General features: G+C 42.3%; 1 protein-coding gene across 2 annotated transcripts in view; it reads right to left on the minus strand.

Annotated features, from left to right (window-relative positions):
* Positions 1–4,526: 4,526 nt before the first annotated feature.
* Positions 4,527–17,041, minus strand: part of STX2 (syntaxin 2) — a 31,348-nt gene continuing 18,833 nt past the window's right edge. Inside the window, exons 9-10 of one of the 2 annotated variants that reach the window (XM_063143927.1) lie at positions 12,744–12,854; positions 4,527–7,109 (exon numbers count right to left, since the gene is read on the minus strand). In XM_063143927.1, the coding sequence (XP_062999997.1) occupies positions 7,032–7,109; positions 12,744–12,854 (189 nt within the window). In that variant the 3' untranslated portion in view covers positions 4,527–7,031. Of the gene's footprint in view, positions 7,110–9,467; positions 9,638–12,743; positions 12,855–17,041 lie in introns of those variants that run through there. The other variant, XM_063143926.1, reaches the window with a different exon arrangement.

A 17,041-nucleotide genomic window follows, 5' to 3' on the forward strand; every position in this document is an offset into this window, starting at 1 on the left:
GGAGGATGCCTTTGAATAAAAGACCACCCTTTCTAAAATAAAACACACGGCCATTCTATCGGTTCTCTCTAAAATAAGACACACGGCCACCCCAACCGTTGCACTCTCTAAAAGTGATGCACAAACAGAAAACAGGTTGGGCGTATATAGGGAAGATGGCGTCTCAGCGACTTGGGTAGAGCTTCGCTCAATGGGCATTCCTGCAAGCCCTCCTTTATTTTCTCTCGCGAAGGTGCATTATTTCTCCACAAAACTGTACGGCAAGCAGAAGCCATTTGTAGCCGGAGCAAAAATCACCTTCATACACAAATCCCACATGCCATCTGCCATGAAGACTGACATTTTTAAAATTTATATCTAGACTAGAGGCTGGTAAACAAATTTCAGAGCAGGGCGTAGCAACACAGGACGTTGTCCCTTCCTCTCCCCTCCTTGAGAGATGTGAGGCAAAATAAAGGGGGTGTGTGTGAGATAAATTCACTAAGACGGCCCATAGTTTTAACTGCTTTTAAATTATTTGTTTTATTTATTTATTTATTTATTTATCAATCACACTTGTATACCGCCCCCATAGCCAGAGCTCTCTGAGCGGTTTACAGAAATTCTAAAATTGAGATAAAAACAAGTATACAAAATTTAAAATTTTAAGACACAGAACATACACACATAAAGCATTAAAAACCGTTAAAAAAAAACTAAACATGTGGGTGATTAAGTTGTGCTGCCATATGCCTGGTTCATGGTTTAATTTGTTTTTAACTATGCATATTTATTGTTTTATACTGTATGCTTTTATCTGTACGCCGCCCTGAGATCTTAATGATATCGGGCGGGATACAAATGTTTTAAAACGTTCATGCAGCCCCTGAACTCAAAAACAGTTGCCCATGCTTGATCTGCAAAGTGCCATCAATGCACAAAGTCAGTTATAGAGAGTAAATATAAATTTTTAAAAAGGATCGGTCCTTGTCCCCAAAAGTTTATAATCTGAATTTTGACTGGGATGAAGGGAGAAACAAAAAGCAATCAAAAAGAAGAACGAAATTTGCAGTAGCTCAAAGGTGACCCACCCTCCTTTCCTTTTACCACCTTTTAAAACAATTCCTTCGATTTTGTTTTAACAGGGAGGGAAACAGAGGGAAAGTGTGGTGTCAAAGCAACCTACTTAGAAGTAAGCCCCACTGAGTTCAGTGGGGCTTACCCCTAGGTAAGTGAGTCCTATATGCTGCCCAAAGGGGGGTAAGGGTGCATTGCATCAAACGCTGGAGGAATCACTTCGACATCAAGTTGCACATTGAACTCAAATTTGTTTATGCAGAAGTTTGTTCTTGCTTACCCTCAAAACAAAACTCAAGTTGTGTTGGCTGAACTATATGTCACTGACAGATCGAAAATACAAACCCATTCACTATCCTGCTTTGACTGATAAATGTGTGGTTTGTTCCTGCTTCTTCCCATTAAGGTTTATCCTTAGCACAGCACGAAGCCTCGTGGGAGTCTTTTCAAACAGCAAAACAATGAAACTTACCTTTTCCATTTCTCTCTCTAAGCACTTGGCAAAGGTGAGTTATGAATCCACTCCTGGGCTATCTGCTCCTTTGATCAATTCCTAGGATTTCTCGGTCAGCCTTTACTACCATCAGCCGTGCTCTGTATCGTAGCTTTACCAAAATAGAGATTGCAACGGGCGGTTGTATAAACCGAGAAGCCGATCACGGTACATGGCTTACGTTGCTTCACAGGTGCAGAGAGCGACCCGCTGGCCTGCGTCTGAGGACGGGTGCCATGGCTATATTTAGCAAGATATATGAGTCACGGGGACATATCAGTGTATATTTTGCTTCTTTTAAAATCTATTTTGAAGTGTTTTATTCGGTGCCTATTTTATCTTGTACAACGCTCTGGAATTTTGAATGGGGAGCGGTATATATTGTAAATAAATATATAAATATCAACAGGCATTTCAGATGGACTGTGGGCTGAAAAGTTCCCCAAGCTAATCATATTTTTCCCTATTTTTGCAAAAAGCAAAATGGCCTATTTCCCCCTTCCAGTTTTTGCTAACAGCAATGATGTCAACAGCAGATGCTCAGAGGAGGAGAAGGGGTGTGTGCCCTCCACATAGCTTCCTGCAATTCCATCTACTTTATGGTCATACTTTAAAAATGATGAGTATGGTGCCAGCCCTGTGGAGAAAGCAGGAGGGACCACTCCCATTCCAGCTACCGAGTGACTGGAGGAGAGAAGATTCCTCTCATGCTACCTGCCTGTTAGAGCTTAAGCTTACTCATTCTCCATCTTTCTTAACCAGCAGGGAGCTCTACTCATAGCTGACTTCTCAGAAGACACTCATGATGGTTGCACCTGTAGCAATGGAAGAAACGTGGGGAAGATAAAGAAGATAGAGTAGAAGACTCTGCATTTGTAGCTGAAACATTTTATTTGCATTATTTACACTAAGCTAGGTGTTTCCCTCTCTCTCTCTCTCTCTCACACACACACACACACACAAAATATCAACAATTTCAGGCCCGGAAACCAAACCCAGCAGCCTGAGACGTGCCAATTAATTCCTTCCCTTTCCGCAGTTGCTGACCTATTTCCAAATCTTTCCGAAGTCATGGGAGTTAGAATGTTGCTTTTTAAAGATGTTTGCCAGTGAACCCATTGAGTAGTCCTTCACAATGTGCCATTTGATCCATTGTTATATGTCTAAGACGCCCTTTCCCCAATCTGGCACCCTCAAGATGTGATGTACCACAGCTCCTGTTATCAATATAAATGCTGCTAGTGCAAGAGAACTACGAAATAGCACCGGGCCAATTAGTTGCCAAATTTATAATAGAAATACTCACAAGTACAATTGTGCCTATTGGTTTACATATGTACACAATCCATCAAAATTTTGAAATTACTGTATTGGTTAGGTTGGTCTGTTTAACAACAACTTTGACAGTTGTCTAATCTCTTTAACAACAACCATAAGAGTTATGTCTATGCAACACTGATGTATTTCCATTTCAACCCTGGTCTTCCTATAGATCTCACAACTTGAATAACATTTTAAAATAACTGATAATGTTGCAGGAAAAAAAAACACTTCCTTAATAGAGTAATAACTAACAACGCTGCAGAAAATAACTCTTCCTAAGTTGGACAATAACTAATAACATTGCAGGAAAATGCTTTCTAAATAAGACAAAACTGACAACACTTCCTGAATACGCAATTTTTAACACTGGTGTACTGGTCCTGATAAAGACAAAACAGGCTTTTTTATTATTTGGTTGAAGATGAGTTAGTCCCTGATTTTTCAAAGCTCATCCTTCCCAAAATGTATAGATACTTTCCAGACCAGTCACCGAAAAGCTGCCACCTCCCTCTCCTCCCTTTCAGTAACCAACATAACCATAAAGCAAATATTTTCTTTCAATGTGTTTATTAGAACACAAGTTTTTTAGAACACATGATTAGAACATATGATTTTTCAAGTTATCTTTTCATAAGCTGACTGCATGTGTGTGCATATGCAAGCACACAGCACCTTGTAGACTGGAATAAATTGGGTGGCCACGTAGGTACGGCAACTTAAAATAGTTTAATGGAAAACATGACTTGGTATTGCGAAATGTAGCGAGGAACCTATTCATGCTGACATTCGTAGTAAAAAGCAGGAGGTTGTTAACAAGCAAATGTTTTCTTAATTGAAAGGATAATGACAAAGATTGCCTGTTAATAATTTTTCTAGCAACATTATGGGATTCTCTCCGTTGCCCCATCACCCGTAACAAATATTAAAAAGAAATCTCTTACTTTAACAAAGACCTGAACAGTGCTGGGAGTCACCACATCTTTTTGCAGTTTGCACACAGAATTTGAACAAGCTACAAAAGCAGCTCAAGAATGGTTTGCAGAATGCCACCCACGTTCCGGTGGATTACACACACAACGTTTTCTCCAGCGAAACACCACTGAAATGAAATTCTATTGGGCTAGAGGGAGCTTGTTGCAAGAGAGGATACATCTCATTGTCATGAATCTCTCCCCACCTCACCCCACCCCCAATGGCGCTGGCTTTTGCTGTATATCCAACGGGTCAAGAGAAAAATGATCATAGGTTTGAGTGTGAGTGTTTGAGAAGGCGTGAGAATAAAAAAACATCAGCGTCTCACTGGTTGCAATTGGGTTGCTGGTGCAGAGTGCAATAAAGTTACCTAAAACGTTGATATTTACAAATCTGCATATTTTCAGGGTGACATTCAGAAGCATTTTCCATGGGACGTTTGTAATCTATCTGAAATAGTTCAATGCTTAGAAATAGCAGTTATTAAAGCTAATGTTTAGGTCATTACATGCATATCAAACATTTTAAAATATGTTCTTTCAAATGCAGATTAGCAGCAATGCAAATTATACCTGTTCTTGTATTATTATTATTATTTAAAAAAAAATCAAAACACATCAACATTTCAAAAGGCCAAGTTTTGTAAGAAGAAAAAAGGGAAGAAAAGAAAAAGGACACCCATTATAGTTTATTTCACTTCCAGCATAAATATCTACATTAATATATAAACAATAGGCAATCAAAATACAGTTCCAAGTATTTTACATAATAACAGCACCTTACAAATAAAATAAACGGCAATGCAAAATTCAACTGTTTTGGTTATTTCTGAAATGCTTAATAGTTAACTAACAACAGGTCACTGGTCCCAGATCGAAAGGAAGTTATGTGGGCGATGCCCTGTGCATTGCACTCAGACATCAGTGGAACTAACTTTCTTTGGATAGAGGCCTTTACAAACACTTCATTCATGTTTTGGAAATTAATCGAGGCAAATTTCCCAACAAAATCAGTGTTCTGTTTAAGATAAAAATGTTTTCTAAAATGGATTACAAAAACGCCTGCTCTTCCTAATCGCCCGCCATTCATCAGGGCTCCAATAGAAATTTAAAGAAAGAAAACCTTGAGTTTTGCTTCTTGCTGAAGAGGAAATAACGGCTTGTTGCACCGCAGCTAATATTGCAATGCAGGTCCGATCTGTGCGTTTGAGTTCCTGACAGATTAGAAGCATTCAAAAATAAATTCAAGCTTAAAGACCTGTACCTTTGCTGCTTTATCGCTTTTTTTACTGCAAACATTTTCTGAGTTCAATAGATCCGTTTCAGGCACAAGCTCCGCTGAAGAATGGGCAGTACTCAATACTCCCCCTGCACTCGTGGGACTTACTGCTAGCGATATGGGAACCTAGTGGTTCCTGAAGCAATCCAAAATGAGTGAAAACGCTCATTTCTGGAAGGGTGCAGACCATCGGAGGATGCAGAATGGGACTGTTGACCAGTCCCAGTCTAGAAATGAGCATTTCTGCTTGTTTTCAAAGTTACTTTTATAACAGCTAATTCTCATTTGTGCAAGCGGTGGGCCCCACGAGTGCAAAAGAACCAGCAGAGGCTGAGTAGCAGTGCTGGATACTGCCCAATGAGAGCTGCACAAGAGAACAGAAGCTCCTTTGCAGGACAACGGAAGCTCTGATGCTTGGTTGAATCAGTCATGTCTGCAAAGATTTCCCCTGTTCACTTCAGTGGAGGAGGTTAAAAATGTGTGCAAAGCTTCTGCCTCCACTGGAGCAGGTAAGGAATCCTGCACATGCAGGAGGTTACAGGTGTGCACTGCAGAGTACGCAGAGCTCTTCATCAGGTGCAAATGAGCACTTCCCATTCATCTCAACAAATCTGTTGCCCTTCAAGCACTGTATAACAAAAATCTGAGTGGGGGTGTGTGTGAAACACAACAGAGGAGTTTAGTAAACTTCACTATGGAGTGTAACTTCTTTTTTTTAAAAAAAATGGCCTGGTTCGCGCATAACACCATGTCAGGATTTAATGTCATGTCATGCACAAGCTGGAACAAGCCCAAGTGAAGCCTTGGACCCCTGCTGTTCTCCTTCCTCTCTCCTCCTCCTCCTGAGTTTAGTGAAGTTTGGTTTGTCGTTACATTAGATTGTGGTTCAAGACAAACTAGGGTTTCAAAACAAGGCCACTCCAAACCCTAGATTGCTTAGCTGGTTTGTTTAACTAACCAGAATCTGTTTTAAACCACGACTGATCAAACACCACAACATGCCATCTTTCATGTAAAGCGGAATTAAACTCAGCAATCATGCAGGAGGAGGAGAGGAGACTGCATGCAGGTCCAAGGCTGTTGTCAGGTTTGATTCCAGCTCATGCAGGTAGTGCTAAATCCCAGATTAGCGTTAGACACAAGCTAGACCACTGATAGAGAACAAGCAGAGGAACGTTATTCACAATAGTGTTTAAGCTTTAAGAACAGTTCATGAGGTCACTGCTAAGAAAGAAGCACTTCAATTTCTATCTGGTTGCCTTGCGTCTATTAAAAACATACAAATACTTTTTTTTACTAATAATATGCATTTTAAGATATGGATTTTAAGACATTTTTTTGAAACACATCAGAAATGAGGCAAATCTTAACCACATTTACTTAGAAGTGTATTCAATGATTTCAAGGGAACCTACTTCCGAAGTAAATGCGTTTAGGATTGTAGTCAAATGGTTATTTGAAGAATGTAGCTGCTTCAGTTTTAAACAAGATCGTTATGCTAACAAGATGAATCCATCACGGAAAACAAAGCCAAATTGCAATCACGCAATGTTTCTGGGCAATGAATTCCCCTAATTCCACAATGGTAACACTGATACATCGAAAATTAGAATTCATCCCCAAATAGTTAGTGCAGAATGTATTTATTTTTAGCAGTCTTCAATATAAGTCTGTATGAGAGGCTTTCCAGCTTTTGGTGGAAAAACCACATGTGTTACAATTTTGGTTCAGAGGTGCAGGTATCAAAACATGAAGTACTACTGGTTATTTATATAGGTAGCAACTGGCCGATCCTGAAAAAGAAAATCTCATTAAGGCAAGAGAAGGCATCTTTACAAGAACAAGGCCCGCTTGGTTTCCCTGCATGTGTGATTGAGAAGATCCCAAACGCCTGGAACGTGCCGGTCGCTTATGAGAAGGTCGCTGCTAGGACAATCCCAATGATTACAATCAAGACAGATACACAAATTATTATGAACATCAATTTCTGGAAAGAGAGAGAAAACTGTGATTAGCTTATCCCCAAATATATATTTAGGGGGGGGGGGGAAATACAGTGATGCAAGAACTTAGCACGCACACCCCGCTTACAAGGAAACGATTTCAGTGGAAATCACGTCCAGTTACAACTAAGAGTCAAGGGATTTGGTAGCCTCTAGGACCATCTTCTTCCAAATATAATTTCCCTCCTCCAGGTGCCCCTGTGTAATGAGGTGCAGTGAGTGGCTACTAAGGAGAAGGAATTTTCAGTGATGGTTGCGGATTGCCTTTCCTAGAGGGGCTCACGCCTACTGCCTACGTTGTGGTCTTTTTAGCATCAGGTGAAGAAGACTTTTTGTTCATCAGGGCATTTAATTTCTTCAGGTTTTAAGAACTGTGTTTGTAATTATTTATATCTTGCAGTGCTGTCGGTTCCACTGTAGGAACAGGAGCATCCAACATTTTGGGGTTACACAGAACCGTGTCTGACAGAATGGAATGGATAGTTATAGTTATTTCTTTGTATACAGCAACGTGGTGATTCACAGAGCAACAGAAGTCACAGAGACTGGGCTCTGTCCTACATTTTCAAATAGAGAGATAGAGAGCCTGCGGGACAGACATTGCAGAGTCATGCCCAGTGCAATGCGCTCTTGTTCGCTGGAAGCCAAAGTTGCTGACCTTCAGAAGCCAAAGGAAGCGGAGAGGTTTGAGGATGAAACCTTATGTGATTTCAGAGCGTCTTAATCTTGGGCGACAGCTCCTCAGCAGTGACAGAGAATGGGGGCTTTTGGAGGAGGGTGTCACTCTGAGGAAAAAGGAAATGATCCCTAAGAACAGATCCATTCCTTGGGGGACTAACAAATATCCTTTCACGCCAAGTATATGCCTGCAGAGGCTTGTGATTGTGTGAGATTCAATCATTACAGGCAGCTGGGTTTGTGATGGGTGTGTAGACTGCATCCCTGCCTGGTATGGAGGACGCAGATATAACACGTGATCTAGACAGCTCAGTGCTGGGGTGAAATCAATGGATGTGATGCATCTTGGTACCAACCATGTGGGGAAGTGCAGTTATGAGGTCTTACAAGCCAAATTTAGGTTGCTAGGTATGGGGCTGGAAGCCAGGATCTTTAAGATAGCTTTCTCCATGCACAAAGACAGTTAGACAGGCGAAGCTGAGGAGTTTCAATGTGTGGATGAGACAGTGATATAGGGAGGAAGAGGTTAGACTAACGAGGCACAGCGGAATATTTTTGAACAAGCCGGGCTCACACAAAAAGGATGGGGTTCCACTTGAAGTAGAATGGAACTAGACTGCTGGCGTTAAACTGAACCCTGGGGGGCAGGTATGCCCAGGAGCTGGGAAGCATTTGGTTTGGGCTGAATCCCACAAGCATCTGGTTATCCACTGTGCGAACAGGATGCTGGACTAAGTAGGCCTTTGATATAGTTCAGCACAGCTCTTACGAGTGAAAATGTGTGCAGACAATAAAGGGAGGAGAGAGAAGGGAAGGATCAAAGATCCATACCCTCTGTATACGTATCTCTACATACAGTTTAGATTTGCTTTTGCTTTGCTTTGCTTTTAAGACCAAGCCATAAAGGCTGTATGGGACCCTTTATGTGGTAGAGTACATCTTCTGTCTGCTGAAGATCCCAAGTTCAATGCCAGGCTTCTCCAGTTAAAAGGTTTGCAGGTGATGAAAAAGACCCTCTGCTTGAGATTCTGAACAGCCTTCACTCAGAGTAAATACTATTGGTCTAGATGGACAAACAGCCTGACCTGTTATACAAGAACATCCTATGGAAGAGAGGGATGTTGAGAGAAGCAACACCATGTAGTTCTTAGCTATTGCATGCCAGGGATTCTTATAGTAAATACTATTTTTTTTAGTCTCTTAAGACCTATAAAAGCATTATTTTGTACTAAAGCTATTATATATTTGAAGAGACTGTGTGTGAATGTATATTTAACCATGTACATTTAACACACACACACAGTCTCTTCAAACACGTTAGCTTTAGCACAAAATAATGCTGTCATACGTTTGAAGAGACTAAAAATACAGTATATTGATGAAGAATTCTGTGTAAACACAAAAGCTTGCATGCTTCTAAACCAATTTAAAAACTGGTCAAACAGAGGAGAACCAATTGCAGCGGGTACCACCCCATCCAAAATCTAATGCAAGAGATGCAAGCTAAATTTTGTTTTAGCAGCTAGCCACTAGATGTCTCAGTTGTCACAATATACATGACTTCTAATCTCAAACAAATGTAAGATCTTACGTGGCTGTTGAATGCAACCCGCTGGTTTGGTAAGGGCGTTAAATCACGGCAACATTGCACGGATCACTGATGGGTACAGGTTAGCATGGAAGGCAAGTTAGTTGATTAGTACTTACTGCACGACAACAGAGTGAGATGCATGCTGAAGTCAGCTCAGCATCACTGAATCCCAATTGACAAGCCAATTATTACAGCAAGTACAGCAAACAGCACCAGCACTATAATGAGAATTATCCACTTTTTCTGCCAAAGGAAAGCAAGGTGATTGTCTCAGTTTTGCAAAAAATAAAAATGGCTGTTAAGGTTTTATTTTAAAAATATCAAGTAACGTTCTGCCACCTCATCTGAAAGTCAGCATGATATAGTCCAGGCCAGGCAGAGTTGATGCTTGCAGGATATACTTTGGTTGTTTTTGTTTTAGAATCATAGAATAGCAGAGTTGGAAGGGGCCTAAAAGGCCATCGAGTCCAACCCCCTGCTCAATGCAGGAATCCACCCTAAAGCATCCCTGACAGATAGTTGTCCAGCTGCCTCTTGAAGGACTCTAGTGTGGGAGAGCCCACAACCTCCCTAGGCAACTGATTCCATTGTTGTACTGCTCTAACAGTCAGGAAGATTTTCCTGATGTCCAGCTGGAATCTGGCTTCCTTTAACTTGAGCCCGTTATTCCATGTCCTGAACTCTGGGAGGATTGAGAAGAGATCCTAGCCCTCCTCTGTGTGACAAACTTTCAAGTATTTGAAGAGTGCTATCATGTCTCCCCTCAATCTTCTGTTCTCCAGGCTCAACATGCCCAGTTCTTTCAGTCTCTCCTCATAGGGCTTTGTTTCCAGACCCCTGATCCTCCTGGTTGCCCTCCTCTGAACACGCTCCAGCTTGTCTGCGTCCTTCTTGAAGTGTGGAGCCCAGAACTGGACGCAACACTCTAGATGAGGCCTAACTAGGGCCGAATAAAATTCCAAGGTCCACCAACCAGAGCCAGATGCAAGAGGGGCGGAGGCACTTACCTACAGTGCCTCAGGGTAATCCGCATGTAAAACTCTACATTTGAGTTACTACTGATCGGGAATTCTAAGTCTAATTTAGAAAACTAAAAGACCTTTGGGCTATCGCTGCTATTAAACTAGTCAGAAAACCTTGCTGATCTGCTGTAAATCATCAAATGATCTACCAGTAGTTCAATGCTTGAATTGAATGGAGAAAAGGTAAGGGGCCATTCATGAAATCCGTAAGCCCCATCCTTTGACTTTCCCCCGTTTTAGCCAAAAATAGCCTTTTAAAAACAGAAGCTAAGGGAGGCACCCCAAAAGTATTAGGACCAGTCCTGTAATTCAACCTCTGCAGTAGGGTAGGCTATTCGACTGCAATGAAGGAGACCCAAGTTCTCACTTGGTTAAGAACTTTGAAGTCCCTTGCAATTTTAATAGAAAATGAATGCAGTGCTACAGGCTGGAGATAGCAGAAGGTTACTATGGCGTATCCCAGATTACTCAGCATCCTGATTCAGTTAAAAAAGAAGAAACTTCCACCAGTTCATTTGCGGAGTTGTGCAAATTAGTCAGACCCAAACAATAAAACTGCTTCAGAGGCAATGCAAGCAAATGAAAAGCAGCATTTAAAATAAACCTTTCTGACTGTTTTGAGGCCAGCTTGGCTTTTCGACCCACCAATGTAACCCTACGGAATTGCAGCAACGCAACAGTGATGAATGGTGCCTGCCAATCATAATGAGAGCCTGCAGGGAATACAAGGTAAGCTGGGAAATACAACAACGTGCGGAACTAAATGAGCAGCACTGTCAGGGCAGCAGAGAAGACAAACTCTGGCAAGTGCGCTACCGTCAGGGCAAGTGAGACACAGTGGCCAAAGCACATATGCCAAGGGCCCCTTCACACATGCATGTACATCACTTGATGTCGCAGTCTCTTGATGGCTAGTTTTAACCCTACACTGCTCAGGACTGCAATACCTGTCGGAATGCCTGTCCCGACATGAACCTACCTGGACACTACGATCGAAATCTAAGGGGCTTCCCCCGAATGCCTCTTCTGAGGGGGGGCTCGGAAGGTGGCAACAAGGCAGAGGGGCTTTTCAGTGGTGGCCCCCCGATTACGGAATGAGCTCCCCACTGAGGCCTGTCTGGAACTAACGCTGTCATCTTTTCAGCGCCAGGATAAGACCGCCCTCTACTCCCAGGCATTTAATGGCATATGATGGGGAGATTATTTATTTATTTATTTATTTAGAATATTTATATACCGCTCCTCATTGAAAAAATTTCGGAGCGGTGTACAAGGTAAAATGAAAATAAAACAGTTAAAACAAAATTTAAAAAGAAGCAAAACAACAACACAGAAATCCAAGGCTGCATGTTAAAGAAAGGCTTCTTGGAATAAAGATGTTTTCAGGAGGCGCCGAAAGGAGTACAAGGTCGGAGCCTGCCTGACCTCCAGAGGCAGGGAGTTCCACAGGAGGGGGGCCACCACGCTGAAGGCTCTTCCCCTGGTGGATTCCAATCGGAGGATGGATCTAGGTGGAACCACCAGGAGCAGGCCCTCGGATGACCTCAGTGACCTCAAAACCTCAGATTATGTCAGCTGTCCTGAACAGGTCTGTAACTGAAATTGTTACCTGAATTGTTTTAGCTATTTATTTATTTATTTATTTTAAAAAATATGTTTAACAGTGTTGAAACTTTATTTTATTGTAATGTTGTATAATGTTTTAATGTGAGTGTTTTTCTGCGTGTGAATTGTTGCGAACTGCACAGAGAGCATCGGCCATTGGGCGATACAGAAATGAAATGAATAATAATAACAACTAGTAGCTAAATAGGTGATCAGACTTTCTTGAAAAGCATATTGTTTGTGGCAATACATCACCTATCAGTGTTTGATTAGTGAGGGCTCATTCCCAAGCAGACATCGTTAACTGATTTTACATCCATCAAGCAAACAAAGAGGCATGTTGAACCAGCCCCCAGACATACATACGGAGAGCACAAGAACATTTTTGAGATGAATGTGCTTGTGTAACCATGCAAAAACCCTTAAACATTCCAATAAATATGCAGGCGTGAGATACTTAATTAAAGAATTATGGAAATGCCAGATGCCGTCATCATCACCATCCTGTATCAAGGTTTTAAATTTGTTTTTGCCTTTTTAATTATGACCCAGTCCTCAAACCATCCTCCTTCTGGAATAGAGCGAGGAAGATGTATGGGAATACCGCAACAAATTCGACTTTGTAACTACCTTGGCTCTTGTCTGGATGCGCAACAAGTAATCTACCCTACACTAAGCAATATCCAATAAAGCAAGCTTTGTTTGCAAAATAAGAAACTTACCCTGCGGGCTTTGCTTTGATATTTAACCGCTTTTTTGGTCTCTTCTTTCGCATGCTCTACGTAGTCGGTGGCATTCATCACATTCTTCTCTATGCTGTTGACCATTTCACCCTTGAAAGTTAGAATCAAGAAGAATCACACCACAGTTGAGATTTCGCCCCCGGCCCAGAATCTACCGAATGACCCAAAATGGGAAGAAACCCACTTAAAATACTTTTAGAACAGGGATGATGCGAAGATGACTAGTTCTTTTTATGATGGTGTTCACATTTGAAAGGAAAGTGGTGGCTGTGTTTTTTTTTTAAAAAAAAAACATTTTATTGTTTAACCCAAGAGATGGAGAAATCGCATCAGCAAGCAGGGTAGTGGCGGCGGTGAGAATAATACTGAAAATAGAAAGCGTAACTACAACAATGAGATATACTTTAAACAGCTTGCTGTGGACCGGCATTCAAATAGAGGTGAACCCAAAACATTGTCTTTTATACTGCCCAGAACGCAGCTCGGATCCACAGCCTTGTCCTTGAATCGCAATTTTAACTGGCTTGTGTGCCTCGCTGAATGGCCTTTAAAACAGCAGCTGCCTTTAGGGAGGAACAAGGAGCCCGCTTAGCTCCTACGAAAGAAATTATTTTTTCTTTCTTCCTCTCTCAAACACCAAATCGCTCTCCCGGGCAGTGTGTCCCCTGAGACAGTGTGCAATTAAAGTCCTCTGCTTTGCTGTCCTACAACTCTCTGCAACCCCACTCCGGCACTGCAAAACCGTTCTTGCGTTTATCTGCCTCTCTCCCCCCTCCAAGGGCCTGACCACACTCCCACCCCTCAACATCCTTCTTCCTTGCAACAATCGGCTCACAGCAGTCAGCCACACGCAAAGTAGGCTGAGCCAAGCTTATTATTCCAAAGGAAGGTCTGGAAACACTCCTGCCAATGGGATGAATGGTCTCTTCTCTTGCTTTCACACATGATGTGAAAGCAAGGTGAGCCAAATCACAGCCTCCCAGTTGGCGTCAGACACCCAGCGCCATGCGCCAGGTCAAACAGAGGCCCGCGGTGCTACGGAACATGGGTCAACTGGACCCCCGGTACTCCATGGGTGAGCAAGCTGTGTTTACACATTTTCCGCCACAAGCATATCAGTTGGCAATTCAAGTCACTGTGGTTCAATGAGAAAGCAGTCTTGAAAGGTAATGCAGGTATCTTTACAAAAGGTAACAAAGGTACCTATATAATTCTCATGAGGACATGTTTTCCTAGGACCTGCAAATCTCCAGGGCCAACTGATGCCAACTGCCCTGTAGACAGTTTGTGAATGGTCACTATTAAGGCAATTATCACTGTCTGTACTTTCTGCATTCCAGTTCAGTCAGACTTTACTGCTTAAAATTCAATTCCCCTCTTTAACCTCACAACCAAACCATGTGCATCTAGATATACCTGTCAACTGAAGAAAACACTTCATGCATCTAATAAAACGGGCTGTTTCCATTATCATCATCATCATCATCATCATCATCATCATCATCATCATCATCATCCTAAACTGTTTAGTACCTCTATGGCCACAAACTATGGTGGCCATAGAGGTACTAATCACAGCAGAGGCCGTGCATTATCTTAAAATCACGCAGCCTACTCCCTTTCATTTCCGGTGGTGGCACCGGAAGCCACCAGAACCAAGATGGCGACAGAGGCAGCAGGTAAGGAGTCTGGGCTGGGGGCTCCGAAGCGTTCCGAAGCTTCGGAGCCAATTGCCTTCTGCTTCGGGCCACCTCGGATCCAGTTTGGAAGGGTCCGAAACACCCCAATCCGCTTCGGATTCGGGGTTCGGATCCAAGGCGGTGCACAGTCCTAGTACAGAGAGACCTGACTCACAGGGCAGAATCTACTGGGGCACACTTCTGCCAGTAGCTGAAATGAATGGGAGGCTCGAATAGGAGAACAAAGATATCAACTAATATGTGTGCACATGTACATTTGTATATATGTGGGGCTTGCATCATTTGGTGTGTTTTTTTACCTTGGACTTGAACTGTCATTGGCTGGCCTTGCCGGTTTAGTGCTACTGAACCAGGCTGGGAAGCAATGCATATGCTTGGATGAACATGATTTTGAATGCATCTTATTAGAATGCCAGTATGCAATACTATAATGGGTTTGATGAACCAGCTCAGGGAATGATATGGGAAAGACGGGAATACTTCAGGAGAAGTGTTACCTGTGGGGTTCTGTCCATCAGCAGACAGTATCAGCAGTAATAAACAGCAAAGTGTTAAAGATGTTCATGCAATGCTCATTTCTGCACAGTTAAATCCCACCCGCCCTCCACAGGAATCTACTTAACTTGTAAGTTATGAAGCCCACCCAAAACAATAGATTAAATGAAGATTCAGAGTTAATCATTCTTTTTTTTTTTTACGTCCACCCTGATTCAGCTAATCGTAGGAAAGCAATTCATATTTCATACACTTAATAAGAAAAACCCGCATGTGATAGTGGATGTAACTTTGAGGCAAAGCCAAGCAATTGAAAACTTTCTGGGACAGGGAACTAAAATAGATTTGAACATTTAGTTGACTGCTGCTCAAGAAATATGCACAGTATCTCCTTAAACATGCTGGATGTCATACAACAGGAAAAAATAGACTGCATTTGGAAAACATGCTTGTTCAGAGTTTATTTACTCCACCACCCACTTCCCTTCCCTTAAGAAGAAACAAAAAGAAAATAAGCTGATCATTTTGCACAGGGATACACATTTCACTAGGTTTATTTTCCAATCTCTGGAGTCACGAACCACAGCCTCAACTCCCACCCCTCAGTCATTGTTGGATGTGCTTTCATGGAAGGCATTCTAAAAACCGGTTTACAATAGGTATCGGCACAACGCAGAGATTAACAACCCCAAACAGATTTACAGGACTGTGGACTTTAGTAATATCTCTGGAAGATGCTGCAAACAAAGGAGGCGTCCAGCTCCTGGTTAGAAATTGCCCAATGAGGAGCAAAGGAAGAGCCCCAGGGCAAGTCAGATGTGCCTTCTCCTCCTTCCCACCCTAACAGATAGCTGCAAAGGCTATACAGCCTATAGCAGACAGAGAACCACAGAGTTGGAGCATCTAATACAACCTTCTGCTAGACGCAGGAAATCCAGAGCTAAGCATCCCCCAATGTTGGCTCTCCAACTTCAGCTTGAAAATCTCCAACAAGGGCAATCTGGCCTCCACCAGCCAGCCCAGGTATATGGGCTGGCAGCAGACTAGCATGTTTGGAATGTAAGAACTGGAAACATCAAACAGGGCACCTTACACCCTCTGGTTGTCCCTTGGATGGAAATCAGAGGTGCACAGCTTTTTTTCAGCACATGTTTATTGAAGTTCACGACACAATTCATTTATGCTGCCATACAATTCTCCTTTGTTTTTGTTTTGCCTTCAGCACTGAGGATTACCAGGCATGGCAGGCTGAGCAGTTGGAATTAGTTTATATGTTTTAGACACATGTAAAAGCCTCTGTTTCATTCCCAGGAACCAAGCTACAGGCAGCGTGCATCTCTTCAAGCGTTCTTATTCTTTGACTGGAAATCTTGAGAGTTGAAAAAACCATGTTTTGAGGTGTGTGTACACACAAGAACACAACACACACACCCCTGATGAGAAGATTGATCCAATGATTTAGCATCTAAAGTCAGCCATGGGTGACTTTGGGCCAGTCACAAACTCTCAGCTAAACTTGCCTCATAGGTTGCAAGGATAAAATGGAGAGGAGGAGAATTATGTATACCACCTTGGGTTCTTTGGAGGAAAAAAAGTAAGATATAAATGTAATACTAAATAAAAATAAATAAATCATAGAATCATAGAATAGTAGAGTTAGAAGGGGCTTATAAGGCCATCGAGCCCAACCCCCTGCTCCAAGCAGGAATCCTCCTTAAAACATCCCAGACACATGGCTGTCCAGCTGCCCCTTGAAGGCTTCTAGGGTGAGAGAGCCCACAACCTCCCTAGGTCATTGGATAGAACAACAGCTGCACAGTGCTTTTAAGTGTTCAAAGCACATCACACCCATTACTTAGTTGTAATCCTTACAACAACCATGTAAACAAAATTACTGTGATCTCTTATTGTCGGAGAGGTATGAAGGAGTGGGAGGGAGACCGAAGGTGAGAGAGAGTGGCTTGCCTAAGCCCACGTAATGAGCTCACGGTAGAGGCAAGACTTCCTGATTCATAAGTGTCTTCAGCCAATAAGGTAGTGAGGCTTTTTAGAACTGTGAACCGCTGCCCTGCAGGCAGGCCC

This window comes from Elgaria multicarinata, chromosome 18, assembly GCF_023053635.1.
Source record: "Elgaria multicarinata webbii isolate HBS135686 ecotype San Diego chromosome 18, rElgMul1.1.pri, whole genome shotgun sequence".
NCBI classification, from domain to species: Eukaryota; Metazoa; Chordata; class Lepidosauria; order Squamata; family Anguidae; genus Elgaria; species Elgaria multicarinata.